The sequence below is a fragment of the Alosa pseudoharengus genome, unplaced genomic scaffold (genome assembly GCF_046254945.1).
Source record: "Alosa pseudoharengus isolate Yale_2024_CS ecotype anadromous, Long Island Sound unplaced genomic scaffold, YU_APseudo_1.1 YU_APseudo_1.1_scf_22, whole genome shotgun sequence".
In the NCBI taxonomy this organism is placed as follows: Eukaryota; Metazoa; Chordata; class Actinopteri; order Clupeiformes; family Clupeidae; genus Alosa; species Alosa pseudoharengus.
In genome coordinates, this window is record NW_027468680.1 from 16,582,959 (window position 1) to 16,601,465 (window position 18,507).

The 18,507-nt window shown below is 44.8% G+C and overlaps 1 protein-coding gene across 1 annotated transcript in view; it reads right to left on the reverse strand.

The window, feature by feature from the left end:
* Positions 1–18,507, reverse strand: part of gphna (gephyrin a) — a gene marked incomplete in the record, with an annotated part of 65,532 nt that overhangs the window by 799 nt on the left and 46,226 nt on the right. Inside the window, 14 exon segments of the mRNA XM_076300783.1 lie at positions 35–131; positions 272–375; positions 3,146–3,210; positions 3,316–3,389; positions 3,517–3,604; positions 4,998–5,119; positions 5,260–5,413; positions 5,549–5,607; positions 5,938–6,057; positions 7,533–7,588; positions 7,928–8,020; positions 15,384–15,521; positions 16,767–16,809; positions 18,412–18,474. Of these exon segments, the coding sequence (XP_076156898.1) occupies positions 35–131; positions 272–375; positions 3,146–3,210; positions 3,316–3,389; positions 3,517–3,604; positions 4,998–5,119; positions 5,260–5,413; positions 5,549–5,607; positions 5,938–6,057; positions 7,533–7,588; positions 7,928–8,020; positions 15,384–15,521; positions 16,767–16,809; positions 18,412–18,474 (1,276 nt within the window).

Genomic DNA, 18,507 nt, shown 5'->3' on the forward strand with positions numbered 1-18,507 from the left:
AGTAGAGCTCTCTTTCAAAGAATGGTGCCAATACCTGTGCTCTGTGCCCATGGTAGCGGCTCCTGATGGTGCCATGTAAGTATGCAGCGGTGGTACTCGGGCCGTGGGTCTAACTTAACATCACACGATAACTGAAACGATGAAAAGAGGGATGCATACTGATGACATCATCACTAGCAAAATGTAGGATTAAGGTTAAAGTGGACGTATTTCATTAATTGTGGATAGATTTTGGTTAAAGGCTTTAAAGGCTGTTTGGGTGGTTGGTTACCCGAGCTTTGATAATGGTTGGTCGGGGGTCCAGGATTCCTTGCATCTTCCTTAGAGCAGGGATGACAAAGAGATTACAGGTAACAACTGCTGACACTGGATTGCCTGTAGACACAAGGAAAGACCAGAGAGAAAGGAGAGCATAAAAGAGAAAGAAAAAGAAGTCCTAAGTATCAGTGCAACGGACAACCACCATCTCTAGATAAACAATACAAGACAAGTAGAATCTGGGTCAGTGGGGTTTCCTGTGCGGGAAAGGGGTCACTTTGGAACAAGGACCAGGGCTTTTGTGAAAATGGGGTGGGGGTGGGGGTGGGGGGTAATGTGCTTCACCATGCTGTTAGGACAGTTGGAGGAGCAGAGGAGGATTTCCAGTGAAAGCCACATAGTTAAGTACGGACAGGGCCCTTGGTTAAAGTCTGCAATTGAGGGTCCTGACAATCCTGGTCAGTTCATTTCACACACATACGGAATACACCAAACTCTGAAATGACACCCCCTGTGTGCCTAAGTCTAACCTAAGCTAAACATTTGCTGCTACCTCGGGGTGTGCAAGAGAGTGTGGTGTGAGAGAGGGTGTTGTGTAGTGTAATGTAGTTAAAGGATTAGAAGAGGCAAGAAGAGGATATGTGTGTGTTTTATCAAGGGCTCTGGAAGGGCAGCTTCAAGACCCTTGCAGCAAGCAGGGCAGGGAGAATTTGCTGGTACTTTCGGTATGCAAAGGGACTTCAGGAGCAGGGCAAGGAGAGCAGTAGAGAGATCACAGTGTGCATCAACCACAGCCAACCAACCAATGAACTGCACCATGGAGCAACATACTACACTATACTACAATACACACTAAATTTACTCAAAACAGAAACGATAATATCAATATCTCTCAGAAAACAGAACAGAAAAGTGTCATTTGACAAGTGAGCCTTCTATTTAAAGTCATCCTTTTATATCTAGCCTTCAATTCTTTAGGGTCAAACCAAATCAAGCTCAATCTGAATCCACAAATTCCAAAAGAGGGCCCAAAATTCTCACATTTTCGAGCCTGCATTATTTATCAGTTCTTCTATTTAAAAACAAAAAGTATTCCGTTTTCTGAGCTGTGGTGACTGGTTGTTTTTATAATGTGGAGTTCTTGGTTTGTCTGTTCATATTTTTCATGTGGTCCTCCTGAGTGAAGAGCACCTACTTCCGCGAGCGGGAGGTGGCACGGGCGTCTTGCTCGCCTCGCTGTCACTCAGGGGCGCCCCCTCCAGCAGAGTCACCCCTGTTTCCCTGTAGCTGAAATTACCTTAGGGGAGGGGAGCCATGACAGACAGAGAGAACAGAGAAGGAGGACAGAAAGAGAGAGAGAGAGAGAGAGAGAAAGACAAGAAACCAGCAAAGGAACAGAGAAAAGAGATGGACAGATGGAAAGATAGATAGATTGATAGATAGATAGAGAAACCACATATAGACCAAAAGAGAAAGCAGAAGGCAAACAAGCAAGCAAGGAGGAAAAGAAAAAATAAATAGAAAGAAAGAAGGAAAGAAAGAAAGAAAGGCTGTCAACACAGCCGAGCCGAGCTCCATATACAGGACGGACAGACGAACAGGCGAGCTGATAGTGGGAAGGGGGGGGCATACTAGGAACAGGGGGGTGGGCCCAGGAGGGGCAACGTTTCACGCTAGCCAGATTCACAAAAAAAGGACAGATCAATGGGGGCCAGTTCCTGCAGACACTGTGGCAGTGAGATCACGGCAGAGGAAAGGTCACTGGAGACAACGTCTAGAGGTACCAGGGTGGGGGGGGGGGGGGCTGGGTCACCTGTGTGTCAGTGGAACAGTGGCAATGGCACACCAGATCCTCATACAGCCGAAAGAAGACCCACTGACTCCTGAACTCGCACTCAAAAGTCCAGGGTTGGGGGAGAGTGGCACACTGTGTGTTTTGGGGTGGGATGGGAGGTGGCAAGAACGAGGAGGGTATGTTAATGTCAAGAGGCAATAGGCTATTTAGATGTTAGTATTTGGTGCAGGGGGTCAGGAATGGGTACATGTGGATAAAGTGGGCAGTTAATAGCATGGTGTATTGACCAGTGGTTGGTTAGGTGGTCAGAGACGGGAGGGAAGAGAGGGTGCTCATGCAGATCGTAGGGCTGGGTATGGCAATTTAAAACCTTACAGTGGTGCTGTTCTGTGCAGTGATTTGTCATCATACCATTAATAAAAACAAAGTTAATTTCATCAAGTCAAAATGAAAAATGACAAAAGTGTAGCTTTTCAAAGTACAGTATTTTGATAGATCTGAAGCCAATAATAAATGGTTTTAAGGATCAGCAACACCACAAACTGACTAACCAAAGTAGACTGTGCCCGCTAGAACTTAAGAGCTGTGTTTGTGAGATCTCTAGGTCTTCAAAATGCAAAACTACTTTCATTTTTCAGTAGTCAGATTCCAGCTGGTAATTTGACAGTTAAAAAAAATGCAATGGAGATTACATTTGCCAAGTAATATTAATTTAGAACTGTTTTTCACTCGGGAGGTCTTCCCATTAATGACATTAAATTTTCAATTAAAAAAATAATTAGTAAAATGTAGCATTAATTTGAAAATGGTATAAACGTCACCCATATGGATGTAACACAACACACAATCAATACCCAGCCCTACAGTATATGTAGGAAACAACATCTAAATAGTTTCAGTCAACTCTGCATGCAAGTCTGATTAGTATTTGTGAGTAGCACAGTAATATTTCTGTATAGTCACTAACCATCCACAACTCCTGCAAGTGCCAGTCATTAACCATTAACATCTCATGCACGTGCCTTACGTAAGGCCAAATTACAGCCCCTCTCACAGACACAGACACACACACACACACACACACACACTTACCTGGCAGGGCAAATATCAGCTTTCGGTGCCCATTGATGTCAAGAGTGGCAAACGTAGTAGGAAGACTAAGAAATGGATAGTGACAAAAAGAATCAGTGAGGAGATGCAATCGGAACTGTGAGAAGTGGATAAAACACTGCCCTATCCTGGAATCCACTGTCAAGACTCACCCAGGTTTCATGAATACTCGTCCAAAATGAATCTGGGCATGTAAGTCGATGTCCAGCACCTGTTTCAGGTAGTCCTGAGACAGAAAGACAGCCAGAGTCGACAGACAACTAATCAGGGGCTGGTTGCGTAAAACATCTTAAGTCAATTCATTCTTTATTTCCTTTTGTGCAACACACTTAAAAGCACAGAGTCAAGCTCACCTTTTCGCCCATGGACACGCCACCTGAGGTGATGATAACGTCAGCACGGCTGATTCCTTCATTCAGGGCGTTGAGCAAATCATCTGGACTGAGGAGACAACAGACACATCACCGTGAGTGTGTGCATATGCATATGGGAGAGATAAACACACACACACACACACAGTACATTCTTCAACATCAGAGGCAGACGTCCCGGATTCAGAAAGTAAAAGTCCTGCCAAGTATTTGATCCAACCATTTGGTAAACCAGCTCATCCTAATTAGCAGCCAGGTAGATCAGATAATTAGTGATATCACCTGTGTTCAGTGCACAGGTTGAAAGAATAAAGGTCACGGTTTTCGAGATATAGCGATTTGAATGGAGAGAGGGTTGAAAAATGACAAAATTATGCATTTTCGAACACATTCCTTTACCTCTTATCTATCACTTATAGATGTATCTTACTGTAAAACGACCTAGAAATATGATTTTGAAGGCCAAATGTGTAGGCTGCGCATTAAAGTTTGGATAAAAAAGTTGACGTTTTTCTTCCTCCTTCAGACGCTCGATGTGTGAGAACTGGAATGTTTCCGTTGTCTTTGGTCTTATAACTTTGTGTTTTGGCTTTTGGCCTCTTCAAGAAGTCATCATAAATAGGCTATCCACTCGTAATTATTCTGAAGAAATTTTCTATTTTAGGAGGAGAAACCGCAACCTAACCTACCTACGCAACGAAGCTAAACATACAGTGGTTGCTGACCAGATTCCTCACGGATATTGCACCCGATTGGTCCGATTCAATATGTTTTGGAGTTGGTGGCCTATTTAGAAACAAAAACATTAGGCTATGCATTAGGCTATTGATGTCCTTGTCGTTTTTAGAAGTTGATCGAACATTATAGGCTACCTCACAAGTTATAGTTAACTACGAATGCCTCACGAGTTTTACCGCCTGCGTGAATGGAGCAGAAGCTGCGCTGTGTAGTTCGGATCTTTTCGGATTCTGAAGCAATTCAATCAACCTTTGGCTACGGATTTCTTTGGAGATTAACAGCGATAGCACTGCGGCTATTTTAATTCCAAAGGCAAAGAGAACTTTACCAGGATGTATCATCTTGTGATGTGATTGGTTGAGAGGTTGAGAGGAAATAGCCTACATAATATGCTCATTTACACTTCACAAACTTTAAAGCTGATTTTCTCAAAACTTTTTTTTTTGCTGAGGTGAGGATATCTTTCACATTTTGGCCAATATATCTGGGTTGGCTAAACGGAATTGAACAAATGACCCCTTGTTTTAAACCCTAAGGTCTGTGGATTATGAATATCCAATAAACCCTTTTTTTTGTAATTTGTCGAACTGGACTTATTTTGTCATGGCACGCCCCATATGGCAGGACTTACATTCTGGAACCCGGGATGTCCGCCTCTATTCAACATAATTACAATATAAACCACTGCGTTCGAGTGGAAGTATATGTGTGTGTAATAGCCTTACTTGTCTCCAACGATGCCCAAGTTGATGGTGGGGTAGCCGTGCTCCTGGATGGTGGCGAGTAGGGTGGAGCGGTTGCTGTCCCTGATTTTCCCAGGGTGCAGGTCATCCTCTGGGTTCAACAGCTACACACAAGAACACACAGACACACATACACATATTCACAAATGAGCAAACACACAAACACATAGAACACACATAGTGCTTGAGAGAATGAGAGTAAGCTTGGATGTTTGTGTCTTTTGCAGTTCCTCCTAACGCTCACCTCGTTGCCTGTGGACATGACGGCCACAACGGGGAACTTCTGTACCTCCACCTCGGTGACGCCCACCGTGGCCAGCAGGCCGATCTCAGAGGGGCCCATGTGGGTGCCCTTGGCCAGAACACACTCCCCACGTTTGATATCGTGACCAATGGGCCTGCAGAGAGAAAGGGCGGGGTAGCCAATGAGAAATCATCTCCTGCTGTAATCTTCTGGCGTGTGTGTGTGTATGTGTGTGTGTGTGTGTGTGAGTGTGAGAGTGTGTGTGTGTGTGTGTTTCGTGCTCACTCACCTGATGTCCTGTCCAGGTCGCGCCTGCACCAGAATTCGCACTTCCAGCTCCTCTGTGCCCTGCAAGTTGTAAGAAAGCGGTTTCTTCAACCAATAGCAAATTTGTGTACAATCTCCAATGATGATTAAAGCGGCATCAATACCATAAAAGAATGATGGAGTGGGATAAACCAGCAGACAGAAAACAGCCGTAATACCAATTGTTTTTAGTTTTTAAATTGATTTCAATTCTAAATGTTGTAAGTCTATTCCAAAGAATGTATCTTTATATTTTGTTAGCTTACTCATATACAGAGATAAAATAACCTGATCTGTACACACAAACATTGACTCTGAGCGTGAGCGTGTCTGTGTGTGTGTGTGTGTGTGTGTGTGTGTGTGTGCACTCACATCCTCGGATTCACGCAGTAACTCCGTGTCCTCCACCTGCACCACAGCATCGGCTCCACAAGGGATCGGAGCTCCCGTTGTCACACGCATCACCTGCCCTGGCATGACTGTGTGTGTAGGCTACAAAAAAAAACACAAATATCCACATAATACACTCTGTAAGTCATTATGAGGACTCAAAATGGAATCTGAATTTGTATCCAAAACACATCAGGTCCTAATCTGAATGATGAACAACGTGCAGTCTTAAGTCTAACTGAAGCTAATTTAACAAAAAGTCCATGGGTAAGACCTTAAGCACAAACATCCATGAGTCATTTCAACGCTCCCACATATAGTTCATGCATGATAACTTTGCTTGTTGACGGACTTTGCACTTAGCTCCCCTTTTAAATCAGGGCCCACCGGGTGAATTAAGTATGCAGTATATATTTGGGACAAAAGCACAAAACAAAAAACAGATTTGCTAATGGCTCCAAATTTTCCACCATGTTATTCTGGTGATTCTGCACGGGCCACAAAGCCCCTGTATTTAGCTCGCTCGCAGTGTTTCCCTCCTCTGGCGTGGCAGGGCAGGGCACAGCTGCAGAGACTGATGGTGACGAGTGCAGACAAGCTGGCCTGCTGTTTGTCCAGACCACCTCCCAGCTGTTCTGCGTTAGCATGTCACACCAGTGGGACTCAGTGCAAGGGCAGACCTGGAGTCCCAGCCTCCCCACATGGCAAATAGTCCAGCACACACTCATCCTCCCCCCCTCTCTCTCTCTCTCTCTCTCTCTCTCTCTCTCCCTCCTTCTCTTCTTTTTGTTAAGAAGTTTTCTCGTCCATCCAGGCAGATACAGGGCCACACTCTGGGGGCATGTTTGTGAGCCCCCATGTTCATGCCACAAGAGTGTATCTGCCTGGCTGCAGCAACTTGTAGCGCTGTATCTGCCTGGCTGCAGCAACTTGTAGCGCTGTATCTGCCTGGCTGCAGCAACTTGAAACCAATTGTTTTCCCTTTTTTTCTGTACCGATAGTACTCGGTGACCTCGAGAAACAGAGATCTATATGAACGGTCAACAACTTGTCTGGTTCAATTTCTAAACTCTTGTTCTATGTCCCTCCTGGTTCGCCAATCCCTATATCGACTACAGAATACCATGCATGCAGACAATGCCTGATGATTTGTACATGTATTTACTAATACAACCAGTTAAGCTATTGATCTGAGAGTGTAGAAAGAACATTTTAATTTCCCCTTTTCTTCCAAAGATATCCAACATTCTGTCCAAGGATTTCCCTAAAGCAAAACTAAGAAAAGCAGTGGAAGACCTCCCCCCCCCCCCCCCCACACACACACACACACATGTCTTCTTTATGAGGTAGGTGCTGCTGACCCAGTGGCCTGAGGAGAGAGACAGACAGAGCAGTCATCTCTCTGTGCATGACTGGCCAGACAGCTGAGCACAAATAACCTTTGTGGACAGAAGGCCTCAGTCTGTGTGTGTGTGTGTTTGTGTGTGTATGTGTGTTTGTAAAAAAGAGAGAGAAAGAGAGTGTGAGTCATTGTGTGTGTGTGTGTGTGTGTGTGTGTGTGTGTGTGTGTGTCTCACCTGCTCTCCAGCCTGGGACTCCCCGATGATGAAGCGATCCCCTGGGCCATCAGCAGCTATCAGAGAGAAGAGGAAGAGGGAGAGAGGGAGGGAGAGAGAGAGGGAGAGAGATAGAGAGAAAGAAAGAGAGAGAGAGAGAGACAGAGATGAGACAAAAAGACAGAGAGGTACAACAATTCAGTGGTAAATGTAGAGTGCCTTAAATAACAACTCCCTCCCCAGGTGCTGGTCTCTTCCACAAGCACTACCAAAGCAAAACACAGAGACAGTCTAACATTTACACTGTCTCCATATGTATCACTACTGTCAACAGAAGAAGCAGAGCTATCAATATGCACATGTATCTCAGAAAGCCCATCCGTAGAAAATGTTCACTGGACATTTGTGGCACTCACCTCTGACAGCGTAGCCATCTTTGACCGAGGCGGGGAACGGGGGCAGGTTGTCTTTGGCATATACATCCTGAGCCAGGACGCGGCCCATGCCATCTACAGAGATGAAGAGACAGGGAGAGTGAGATAGAGAGGGGCAGTTTTGTCCCTAAACAGATGATGAGTGTGTGTCTGTATCTCTCTCTCTCTCTGGGTGTGTGTGTGTGTGTGCGTGTGTGTATGTGTGTATATGTGTGTGTGTGTGTGTGTGTGTGTGTGTACTGTATGTGTGTGTGTGTGTGTGTGTGTGTGTGTGTGTGTGTACACAGCACTTCTCTAAATGACAATACTTGTTTTGAACACTCTGGAAAGTGGCATGTGCACACTTTATATAACAATGAATCTTTTGATTCAAGTTGTCCATTACAGTCTTGATGGAAACATGCGCGCGTATGTACACCCACACCAGATGGTTCCAGAAGCATGGCTGATGGAGGGTATGAAGAAGGAGGTGGAAGAACACAAAAGACAGGTGCAAAGGCTCATGGGAATGCCAGGCTGCTTGGTTGACGATGTGAGAGTGTGTGAGATCCTCAGTTTGTCCGACAGAATATGGAGTGTATGTGCCACAGGAGAGAAGACACTGACTTGCAAATTACATCATTTACGCATAGTTGAGTAGACACTTTCATACGCAAAAAAAACAAACAAGCAACACACAACACTGACACACAGACACAGACACACACACACAAGCATAAACACATCTTAATATCTCTCAGACAGTATACACATAATCTCAAACAAGGGAACAATGGGACAAGAGGAAGGAAGAGCTGAAGTGAGGGGCACAAGGAAAGGAAGCAATAAAGGCTATAGGGAAGACAGGGAAGGAATAATAGAGAAAGAGAGGGGGAGGGAGAGAGATGGGTAGAGAGAGAGAGATAGAGAGAGAGAGAGAGAGAGAGGAGTGGGATTGGAAGCTGATTAGAGCAGACTAAAATGGCATCAGATGAGACTGTCTAAATATAGCGAGTCGCTTTATTCAGCGATCAAACAGATGGGGGTGGAGGTCTCTCATCAACACACATACACACTTATACACACACACAAATAAAAAATGCACTATTATACACAGCTGTATGCCTCCGATGTGAACATACAAAAACACCCACACACCCTGATGCACACATTTACACACAATTGCAATCGACAATGAGGCACATCTTTATAAACACACACAGTGGGGTAAACACGGACACACAGTGAGATTCCCCTGATTGGGACAGACAGCCTGACACACACACACACACACAAACTGCACTCTTGCATAAAGAGAGTGAGGTGAAAAAAGACCCTCACAGCCAAACCAGCGTAAACAGATTCTCCCCTGTGGCAGCCAGACAAAAAAGACAAAAATCTCCAGAGAATGGCAGTGCATGAAACTCCTCAAACTCCACAGTGTAAGCCACACATCAGTGGCACAAAAACGTCCTCTAATCCCCTCTGTGTGTGTGTGTGTGTGTGTGTGTGTGTGTGTGTGTGTGTGTGTGTGTGTGTGTGTGTGTGTGTGTGTGTGTGTGTGTGTGTGTGTGTGTGTGTACGCGTTCATAGATTAGCATAAGTGGATGTGTGTTGTGATCGATCCCACCATGTACTTAAACACGCACATAGGGAACAGGTCCCCCATAACAGCAGGGGATCATTACTGCACAGCCTGCTGGAGGATCCCTCGGAGGACTGGCGACTGTCACCCCGACACTCTGGAGCTTTGTGCCATGCAAAGGAAGGGGGGGGGGGGGCTCTGGGGTACCGCTGGGCACTCCAAGCTGGCTGCCATTGGGATCAAAGCCTGCAAGCTCCTGCTACAGTGGCAGTGATGAGCTCCCATGGGGTATGGATCACACTGTAAGGGGCTAGATGTGGAGAAACCTTACGACGGTGTGTGTGTGTGTGTGTGTGTGTGTGTGCATGCGCGTATGTGTGTGTGTGTGTGTGTGTGTGTGGTGCAAGTGTACGTGTTCATCTGGCCATGTTTGTGTGAGTATAATGCTTGCTAAGGGGGAGGTGGAGTAATATGCCGCCTAAAAGTGGTTTTCAAAGGCGATCACTTCCTCACAGTAACGTGGAACTTTAAGCTCTCAGTATTGCTACTATTATTGTAAAATTGCAGCAGCCTTCTCAAACTCTTGAATGTGCCTTTTGAACATGTAGTTCCCTTGGTATGGTTGACATAAAGTCCTTATGAACACAAAGTTTGTGCACACAACCATCTAGTGGATCATACTTCTCACATACTAGTCCAATGAGGCTCTTGTCTCATTTCCTGCTGGTTAAAACATATATACCTACACCCTTTCCAGTTCAAGTCAATTCAGTTCTTCAAACTTCATGCTGAAAACACTATCTCAAAATTTGGTAGTGGGTGGTGGTAGTGTAGTGGTTTAGGAGCTGGGCCAGCGTGCAGTAGCCTGAAAGGTGTCAGTTCAATTCCCGGCTTCCACCATTGTGCCCTTGAGCAAGGCACTTAACACCAAGTTGCTCCGGGGACAATGTGATCCCTTGTAATATAGCTCATTGGTTCTCAAAGTGGGGTCCGGGGACCCCCAGGGGTCCGCAGCACATTGTGCGGGGGTCCCTGACAAAGTTTGCTACAAAATATGAAATTGTCTTATATGGCGAAAAATGCTACAGTATCAGTATTTGCCCAACTGATCTGCTGATACGTTACATCAATACGTCAAAACACTTTACTATTCATTAACCGCCAACAAAATGAAAGTTATGTGAAGCAAACACTATGTGTTCAACACAATAGGCCTACATTTGACAAAGAAACAACAATCCTTTAAACAAATCCTACATACTGTCAAAGTTTGCTAACATGACTATTGTGGTATTAGCACTCTATGTTTTTAAAATACATATAACATAAGCATCTAACAGAAAAAAGGCTATACAGCTACATGATTAACTTAAGTTTTATGTGTTGCGATTATGAGGGGTCCTTGGAGAATTTTCCACTCCATGAGGGTCAAGAAGTATCTGCTAAATGTAATGTAAAAGAATTCAACCACTGAAAGCAAAAATGGCTACACTTCTCTTATTTCCCCAAAGTTTTCCTCTCAGGCTTTGCCATCTATTCCATCACAAAGACTTTTCCCCTTTCCTTTTTTATTTTTATTTATTTATTCATTTGGCTGATGCTTTTATACAAAGCGACTTTCATATGTCAATTATTACAAGGGCCAGTCTCCCTGGAGTTACTCAGGGTAAAGTGCATTGCTCAAGGGCATAACGGTGGCAGCCGGGAATCGAACCCACAACTTTACTGGCAACTGCATGCTAGCCCAGCTTCTTAACCACTGCACTACCACCACCATTTTCCTTCCATATGCACTTGTGTTCCCCAGGCGGTCCCCTCAAGAAGACCTCAGTACCCTTACAATCGCTATCTGGTCCCTCTAGAGGGAGCTCCATCTCTTTACCGCTCTTGTGATAAAGGGATCTGCAGCGGTTCAACATTGGCCTTGCCACACATCTATACGTCTACTCGAAAATAAACCTTTAGATCACACTTCCACGTAATGGAGATGAAATACATGACTTTTACTCTGCATGCTTTGGGCTCATAAATCTCGAGAGTTAATTATACACGCCGATACAATGGTGCAATCCTCTTTTTTTAACATACACTAAAAAAAACACCCCTGCTGCATAAGTTAACACCAATCTAAGTTTGCGGACACGGCCATTTTGGAAATTTATGGGCCACATTACACGTCCCGCTGTGTTGATGTTGGAATGGAGTCAACAGACTGAGTCTGAGTGGGTGTGCGAGCTCGTGAATTCATGCTGCTTGGACTGGCTTTGGTGAACACCACCTCTCTGCTACTTACAGTACACAGAACCTGCCCACTGCAAATCATGTTTTTGGATCTTTGACAAACTCAAACTACATCAGGTGCTTTACTATACTCGTTGCTAATGCATGTTGTTTCACATTGTTATCACTGCTATCATAGTTGTCAATGCTAACGGATGCCTTCGCAATGTCAGCTGTGATGTGCAAGGGTGAAGAGGGACATGAACAGTGGAGCGCGGAGGTGGCGGAACATGAGAGTGGTTACAGTTTTCTGTAACTAATCCAATACATCGTATTTTACATGAGAAAACATGGGAAAATAAAGGATAAGATGGACTGATGAGGCTCATGAGGGATAGCGAAAAGCAGGATCTTTCTGTCCCTCACAATCCATTAAAACAAGGATAAGTTTTCCGAGGACATAATTTACGGTTTACTGTTTTCTGGCTTCTGTTGTGCTCCTAGTTGGTTTGGCTCATGATTCTCAGAGCAGTTTTAAAGGATATTTCTTTTTTTATTAGAAACCAAAACAAATCCTTTGCCTTAGCCTCAGGTTTGGGGTCAGTTGTCCTGGTTTTCCAGTGAACAGTGCAAGTGGGCAGGATGATGATCTCTGGTCAGTAGCCCATGCAGTGGCACCAGGCTGCCAAGGTCATCATCACCCACGACCCGTCCACAGCAGTGGCATGAGAGCAGCCGCGTCATGCAAACAGCAGATGCAGCAGCAGCAGCAGCTACGGCAATGGTAGCAGCAGTGCAGCAGTCTCTCGCTCACTCTAGCACCCTCTTGTGGCGGGAGGACTCCTTTTTTTCAGTCATACTCACAAACCAAAAAAAAAATAAGAGCCAGCTGCCCTCTGCTGCTCCCACCCCAGCTCCCCCACGCCTCCCCCCTCCCCCTTTGGTTCTCCGTGCCACCCTGCCAGGCCGGGACCACTGACCTGTCTGATGCCAGGGGGACAGGGTGCCAGCGTCGGCGCCTCTCCTGTTGGACTTTGTCCCTTGCGGGCAGGCCAGTCCGGGCAGGGGCCACGCATCGGGCCCTGGAGGCTTACGCAGAGTAACGGGGGCCGAGTCTGAGACTTCAGGCCCTATGGCTCGCAACACGGGGAAGGGGAAAGGGAGAGGGGAGGGGTTGGAGGGGGGCATTCATTATCCATCATAGGACGCCCCCACACATGGGAGTATATACACAAGACAAAACATCTCACACAAACAGACTATGCAGCACGAGCACACCCAACACCACTACAATCTGCATGCATAAGGAAGGCAGACTGCTTCGGTGATGACATTGTGTGAGACGGGGGACATGTGAGCCCTGTCCAACAGCATATTCGGACAAAAGGAACAGCTGATGCAACAATGTAAACAAACAAACACACAAACAAACGATGAGCAGAATGAACAAAACAACAGTGGGGGACAATCTCAGCTCTTCTCAAAATCAGAAGAGTAAAAAAAAACAAGGCGAAAAGCAAGCAGAAGCAAAGGGCCATCATGATGCACAGTGGGAGACAGGCTGAGAGTGAGGAAGCAATGCAGCTGGAATATTACGGCAAGAGAAGACCACCCAGGCTTCTTCTGCTACAGGTTGATCTGATCCTAGTTTTAGGTGTGTGTTTTTTTTTTTTTTAGATGCATTAGTTTTTGATACATCTGAAAAGCCAGCTCCTTGGGACGTAATTATATGTAACAATATGAGACAGTGGACAATTTGCGGATGGAAAACATACTGCTACTCAGCATTCGGCATTCAGAGTCGGTAACTTTGGTTACTTGCCACAAACCTGCTTCAAATGAATGAAAGTTCAATGTACATTGAGAATGCAAGTGAGGACATTTGTGGTTCATGTATACAGCAAGGCTGGTGAAGATGAATGTGGGTGAAAATGACAGCTCAGACATCTTTAACCTATTAGATGGTTTCCAATCTTTCTTCGTAAGCTTCCTTCTTTATTGGTATGACATATATTACGGACACCTTTAATGTGTGAAAATTTAACTTGATTTGGTAGATATTTAGAGGTTTTTCAGTTTTCTACCCTATTCTACTCTACCAAATATTCAGTTTAGTTCAGTTCAGACAAAACTCATATACCGGTACTTTCTTAGGCCGTGCATTAGATGGTATGATCTACACAATCTTTGATCTTTTGAAACCCTTTTGATTGACAATGGCTGTTCCTTTACACTCCTGCTTAAACTTCTCCATGACAGGTTTTCACAAATGCAGAGGCCTCGAGGAACTCTGATAAGTTTAAGTTCACAGTTTTCTGTGTTCTGTGCCAATTATAAAATGCTAACTAATAAATGTATTCATCATAAGTAATCAGCTACTGGTTTCAAGCAGCAAGTATTTGATAATCAGCCTTCCTGACTGAATGCAGGAGGTCCTCATAGGTGCATGCTTATTGAGGTTCGTCCTTATGTAAGTGTGAGTTCAGCTGTTTCCATTAACTGAAACAAGCCATTGAACTGGAACAGACTTGGACTGCGTGTGTGTGTGTGTGTGTGTGTGTGAGTTGGAAGCTTCTGCATGAGTGGGTCACACGGAGGTGAGAAAAGCGCCCCTGGTGCACAGTGATGACCTCATGAGGGGTAGCTGTGAGTCTCTAGCACAGAGATATACCACAGCAGGATGAGATGAAGAGCTGACCCTACTTAAGGTGTGTGTGCATGCACGTGTGTGTGTGTGTGTGTGTGTGTGTGTGTGTGTGTGTGTGTGTGTGTGTGAGAGAGAGAGAGAGAGAGTGAGATTCCGTATGTGCATTAGTGCTCACATGCACGAGTGTGTGAGTGCTAGTGCGCAAGACTTATTTGTGTATGTGGCCATTTGTGAACTCATAAACATGCATGAGTGTACACATGAATCGGTGTGGTCATGTGAATGCATGACCGTGACTTTTGTGTGTAAGTGTGTGTGTACCGTGTGTGTGTGTGTGTGTGTGTGTGTGTGTGTGTGTGTGTGTGTGTGTGTGTGTGTGTGTGACAGTAAGTAAACAGATAAACAAACATCGTTTGGTTCTGGTATGCAAACGTGGCAGGGGGAGTAAAGACAAACAGAAGCGAAGGAGGAACATATAAAAACAGGAGGATGAAATGGAGAGCTTGTGCTTGTTGACATCTACTGGGATACACATCACTTTACACTGGCCAGAACCCTGCTTAATCTACAGCCTTTTGGGCTGTGCCAATATAGTCGCTGCTGTGTTGGTCAGATCCAATGTTAGGTCTTAAAGGCACAGTGTAAGAGTATGTAAGCTTGTACAGGGGACCTTCCATCTTACCTCAGAGTAGTCATCTGATGAGTGGGGCTTCAGGTGTTCAACTGAAAGAGTGTGAGTGTGTGCGTGTATGGTGTAGTGTATAAAAAGAGATGTTTTTCTACATGTGTATGCATGAGTACACACTATGAGTATGTGTGTGTGCACTGTACATTTGAACTTGCATATAGTGTGTATATAGCATAGAGCAGAGTGACTGAGTGATTTGTGTGTGTGTGTGTGTGTTTGTGTGTGTTGTGTGTTGTGTGGTGTGTGGTGTGTGGTGTGTGGTGTGTGTGTGTGTGTTGTGTGTGTGTTCGGTCATGCTCCTCCTCCTCCTTCTCCTCACCTCTGTAATTGATGATCTCAGTGCCAAGCACAGGGGTCATCTCAAGCACCGTGATGAAGGCCTTGTCCATGGAAGTGAGCGGGAAGGGGGACATGCGGTGTCGGCGCGCCACCTTGGTGATGTCCACCGCACTGTGACCTGCAGACGACCAAAGGGGTGTCACCATCAAACAGCCGTTGCCACAGCGATGTGTGGATCTCCTATCTCTCCTTCCTGCTCTTTTATTTCCCTTAAGGCCTTTTCAAAGTTATCACACAAATCACCAGGGGAGGGGGGGACACATCAAAACTAACAGTCCTGACAATGGAGTCAAGCCTGGAGCTAATCTAAATTATTGCTGACCAGGCATCCCTCGGCTAAGTAATAAATTATATCTGGCCTTTCGTCAGTCTGTGTCATCTTCTGAGGAGGCTCCAGGATATCTGAGCCAGAGGAAAGAAGCACAGTATCTTTGGTGTTACTTCAAAACAATGCTAATGATAAAACTATACAATTCAGAATACAAATAATAAAATACAATTCTTGCCATTTGAGCGACCTAATTCTTTTTTTTTTTTGTCTATTTACAGTATGTTGGTCCAGCTTCAGCATGACCTTTAAAGACTGAGTACTCTGGGCAAGAGAGAAAGGTTACACCCTGATGAAGCACATTTCTGAAACACTGTATTAAAATGATAGCCTGGAAGCCAGTTCGAATTGACCAGGGTGGGCAATTTGGTTTGAAATCGCTCCATTGAGAAGTCTCTATGCCCGGTTAAGATGTGTTCACGCTGATCAAATTGTTTTGGCAGACTTCATACAATGAAGGACAGGTGAGCAACAGGGAAGCAGTCATCCACATCACCTGAGTGCGCTCGAGTTGGGGGTTTTTACGGCAAAATCAATGTTGCTGGAGAAGCGTGATGTTTAGATTCCGTTATCGCGTCTGTTACACAAAATAATAACTTTGCATAATTAACGTGCAATAACTTTAAAAGACAAACAGAAAAAAAAAAAACATTAAGGCATTTTAAATCCTCAAATTTTGTGGGAGGGATAAATTAGGACTGGCTTCCAGGCTAGGTTGAAACACACCCCATAATCAAATCCAAATGCCGTGTTACCAGGCTCAAATTTGTTGAGTAATGTTGAGTGCAGCTATTCACTTTTTATATTACATTACAAAAGGACCTAGCAGCGTGTGGTCCACATTACTGGCTACATTCAACTTTGTACCTAATTACTTGTGTTGTGTTTTATGCTTGGAAAGCCGCACTGGGTTTGTTGGAATGTTGCCTTAAGGGAAGGTTCAAAGCAACACTGTCTGTCTTAACGCATATTTCAAGCTAGACAACAGTAACATGTATTTGTGATTGTATTTGTGTGCATATGGAAGTCACTTACTGGATCGCAATATGTTCTCTTTGCTGCTACAGCGAGATTGCACCTACAGGCAGAGAGAGAGAGAGAGAGAAAGAGAGAGAAAGAGAGAGAGAGAGAAAGAGAGAGACAGAATGAGAGAGAGAGAAGAAGAAGAAAAGGAAGACAAGGGGGGGAAAACAAGAGATGAAGACTGAGTGAGACCAAAGGCAGCAGCTCAATCCTCTGTCCAGAGAGGATAGCAGCATTCCACTGACTGGCAAAAACACAGAGTGGATTGCTCGTCTAACACACACACATACACACACACACACACACACACACACACACACACACAAACCGACACACAACCAAAAAGAGGAAGCACCAGCGGATTCTATGGGTCAGTATGTCACACCTGAACACCATCATCAACATCATCAACCTCATCATTATCATCATCATCATCACCATCATGACCACAACAGAATACCTTACACCTGAGAAATGTAAGTCAAGCAGTTACTCAACTGCAAATGCCTAAAAATAGTCAACAATAATTAACATTAAATCCATTACAAACATTTAAAGTTTAACGTTAAAGTGTAATCACTAACTATACTTTCCTCCTGTTAATATGCCTATGGTACACACACAGAATCTAGCAGTAAAAGATGTGATGATGATAATGACTCTGTAACTACAGCTACTACCACTACCATCACTACTACTACAACTACTACAGCAAGTACTATTGATCTACTACTGATAAAGATAGATCACAGTAACAGGAACAAACGTAACCAACGCAACAGGAAAAGAGCATGGAGTCAAAACTCAACAGAATCGTTCAGCACAATGAGCTCCCCGTAGGTCAGGGATACTGGCGGCCAGGTGCACTATTGCAAGCTGTACTTGGCACGTGGGATGAACTTCTCTCTCTCTCCCTCTTTCACCCGATCTTTTCTTGCTAGGAAAAAATATATGACCTGCGTCCTACTCTCCCCCGCGTCACCTGTGATGCCAGCCGAGTAGCCCCAGCCTACGGGCCGAATGGAAATGCTCAAGTGTAATGTTGGGCAGTCGGAGAAACCCTTCACACACTCTAAGGTCCAACAAGAACCAAAACCCAAATGGAAAAGACTCGCAAGGACACATAGAAAATGATAATATGATGGAAAAAACAAGGAGATAGAGACAGAAAGAGAGGGAGAGAGAAAGAGAGAGAGAGGGAGGGGAAGACTGAAGAAGGAGAGTGTAGGAGAAGGATGTGACATTGAGGCAACAGCATGGTCCAACTACAGCTAGCACACTTTCATCAGGCATCTGATAGACACGGCATCTACTGTACAGACAGAGCATCGACTCAACCAAAACCAAGAGAAGAGAGAGCAACCATAGAGCCAAAAAACGCAAAAAACATTGATACACTCCAGCGCAGAAAAAATAAAAAAACGAAAAGAGAGAACGACAAAACGAGGATGTGGAAACACGAGCGCTATCAGACAACGATACTACAATGAAGAAATGTGTAACAAATGACAACGTCAACGACAACAAAAGTGAAAAAAAAAAAGCTTGTGTCGGAGGAATTCGCAAAGCAGTGTTTGCGGATGGGAGGCGGCTCCTTTGGGTCGGGTCAGGGAGAGGTAGAAGGGGTGGGTTGGGTTGGTCGGTGGGGAATAGTTACTCGCGAGTCGTAGGTCCTATGGCCCCGCCGATCATCTCGGAGGCCCGCCAACCTAGAGTGGAGCTTCAGCACGGACAAGAAACAACAGGGTTTTAC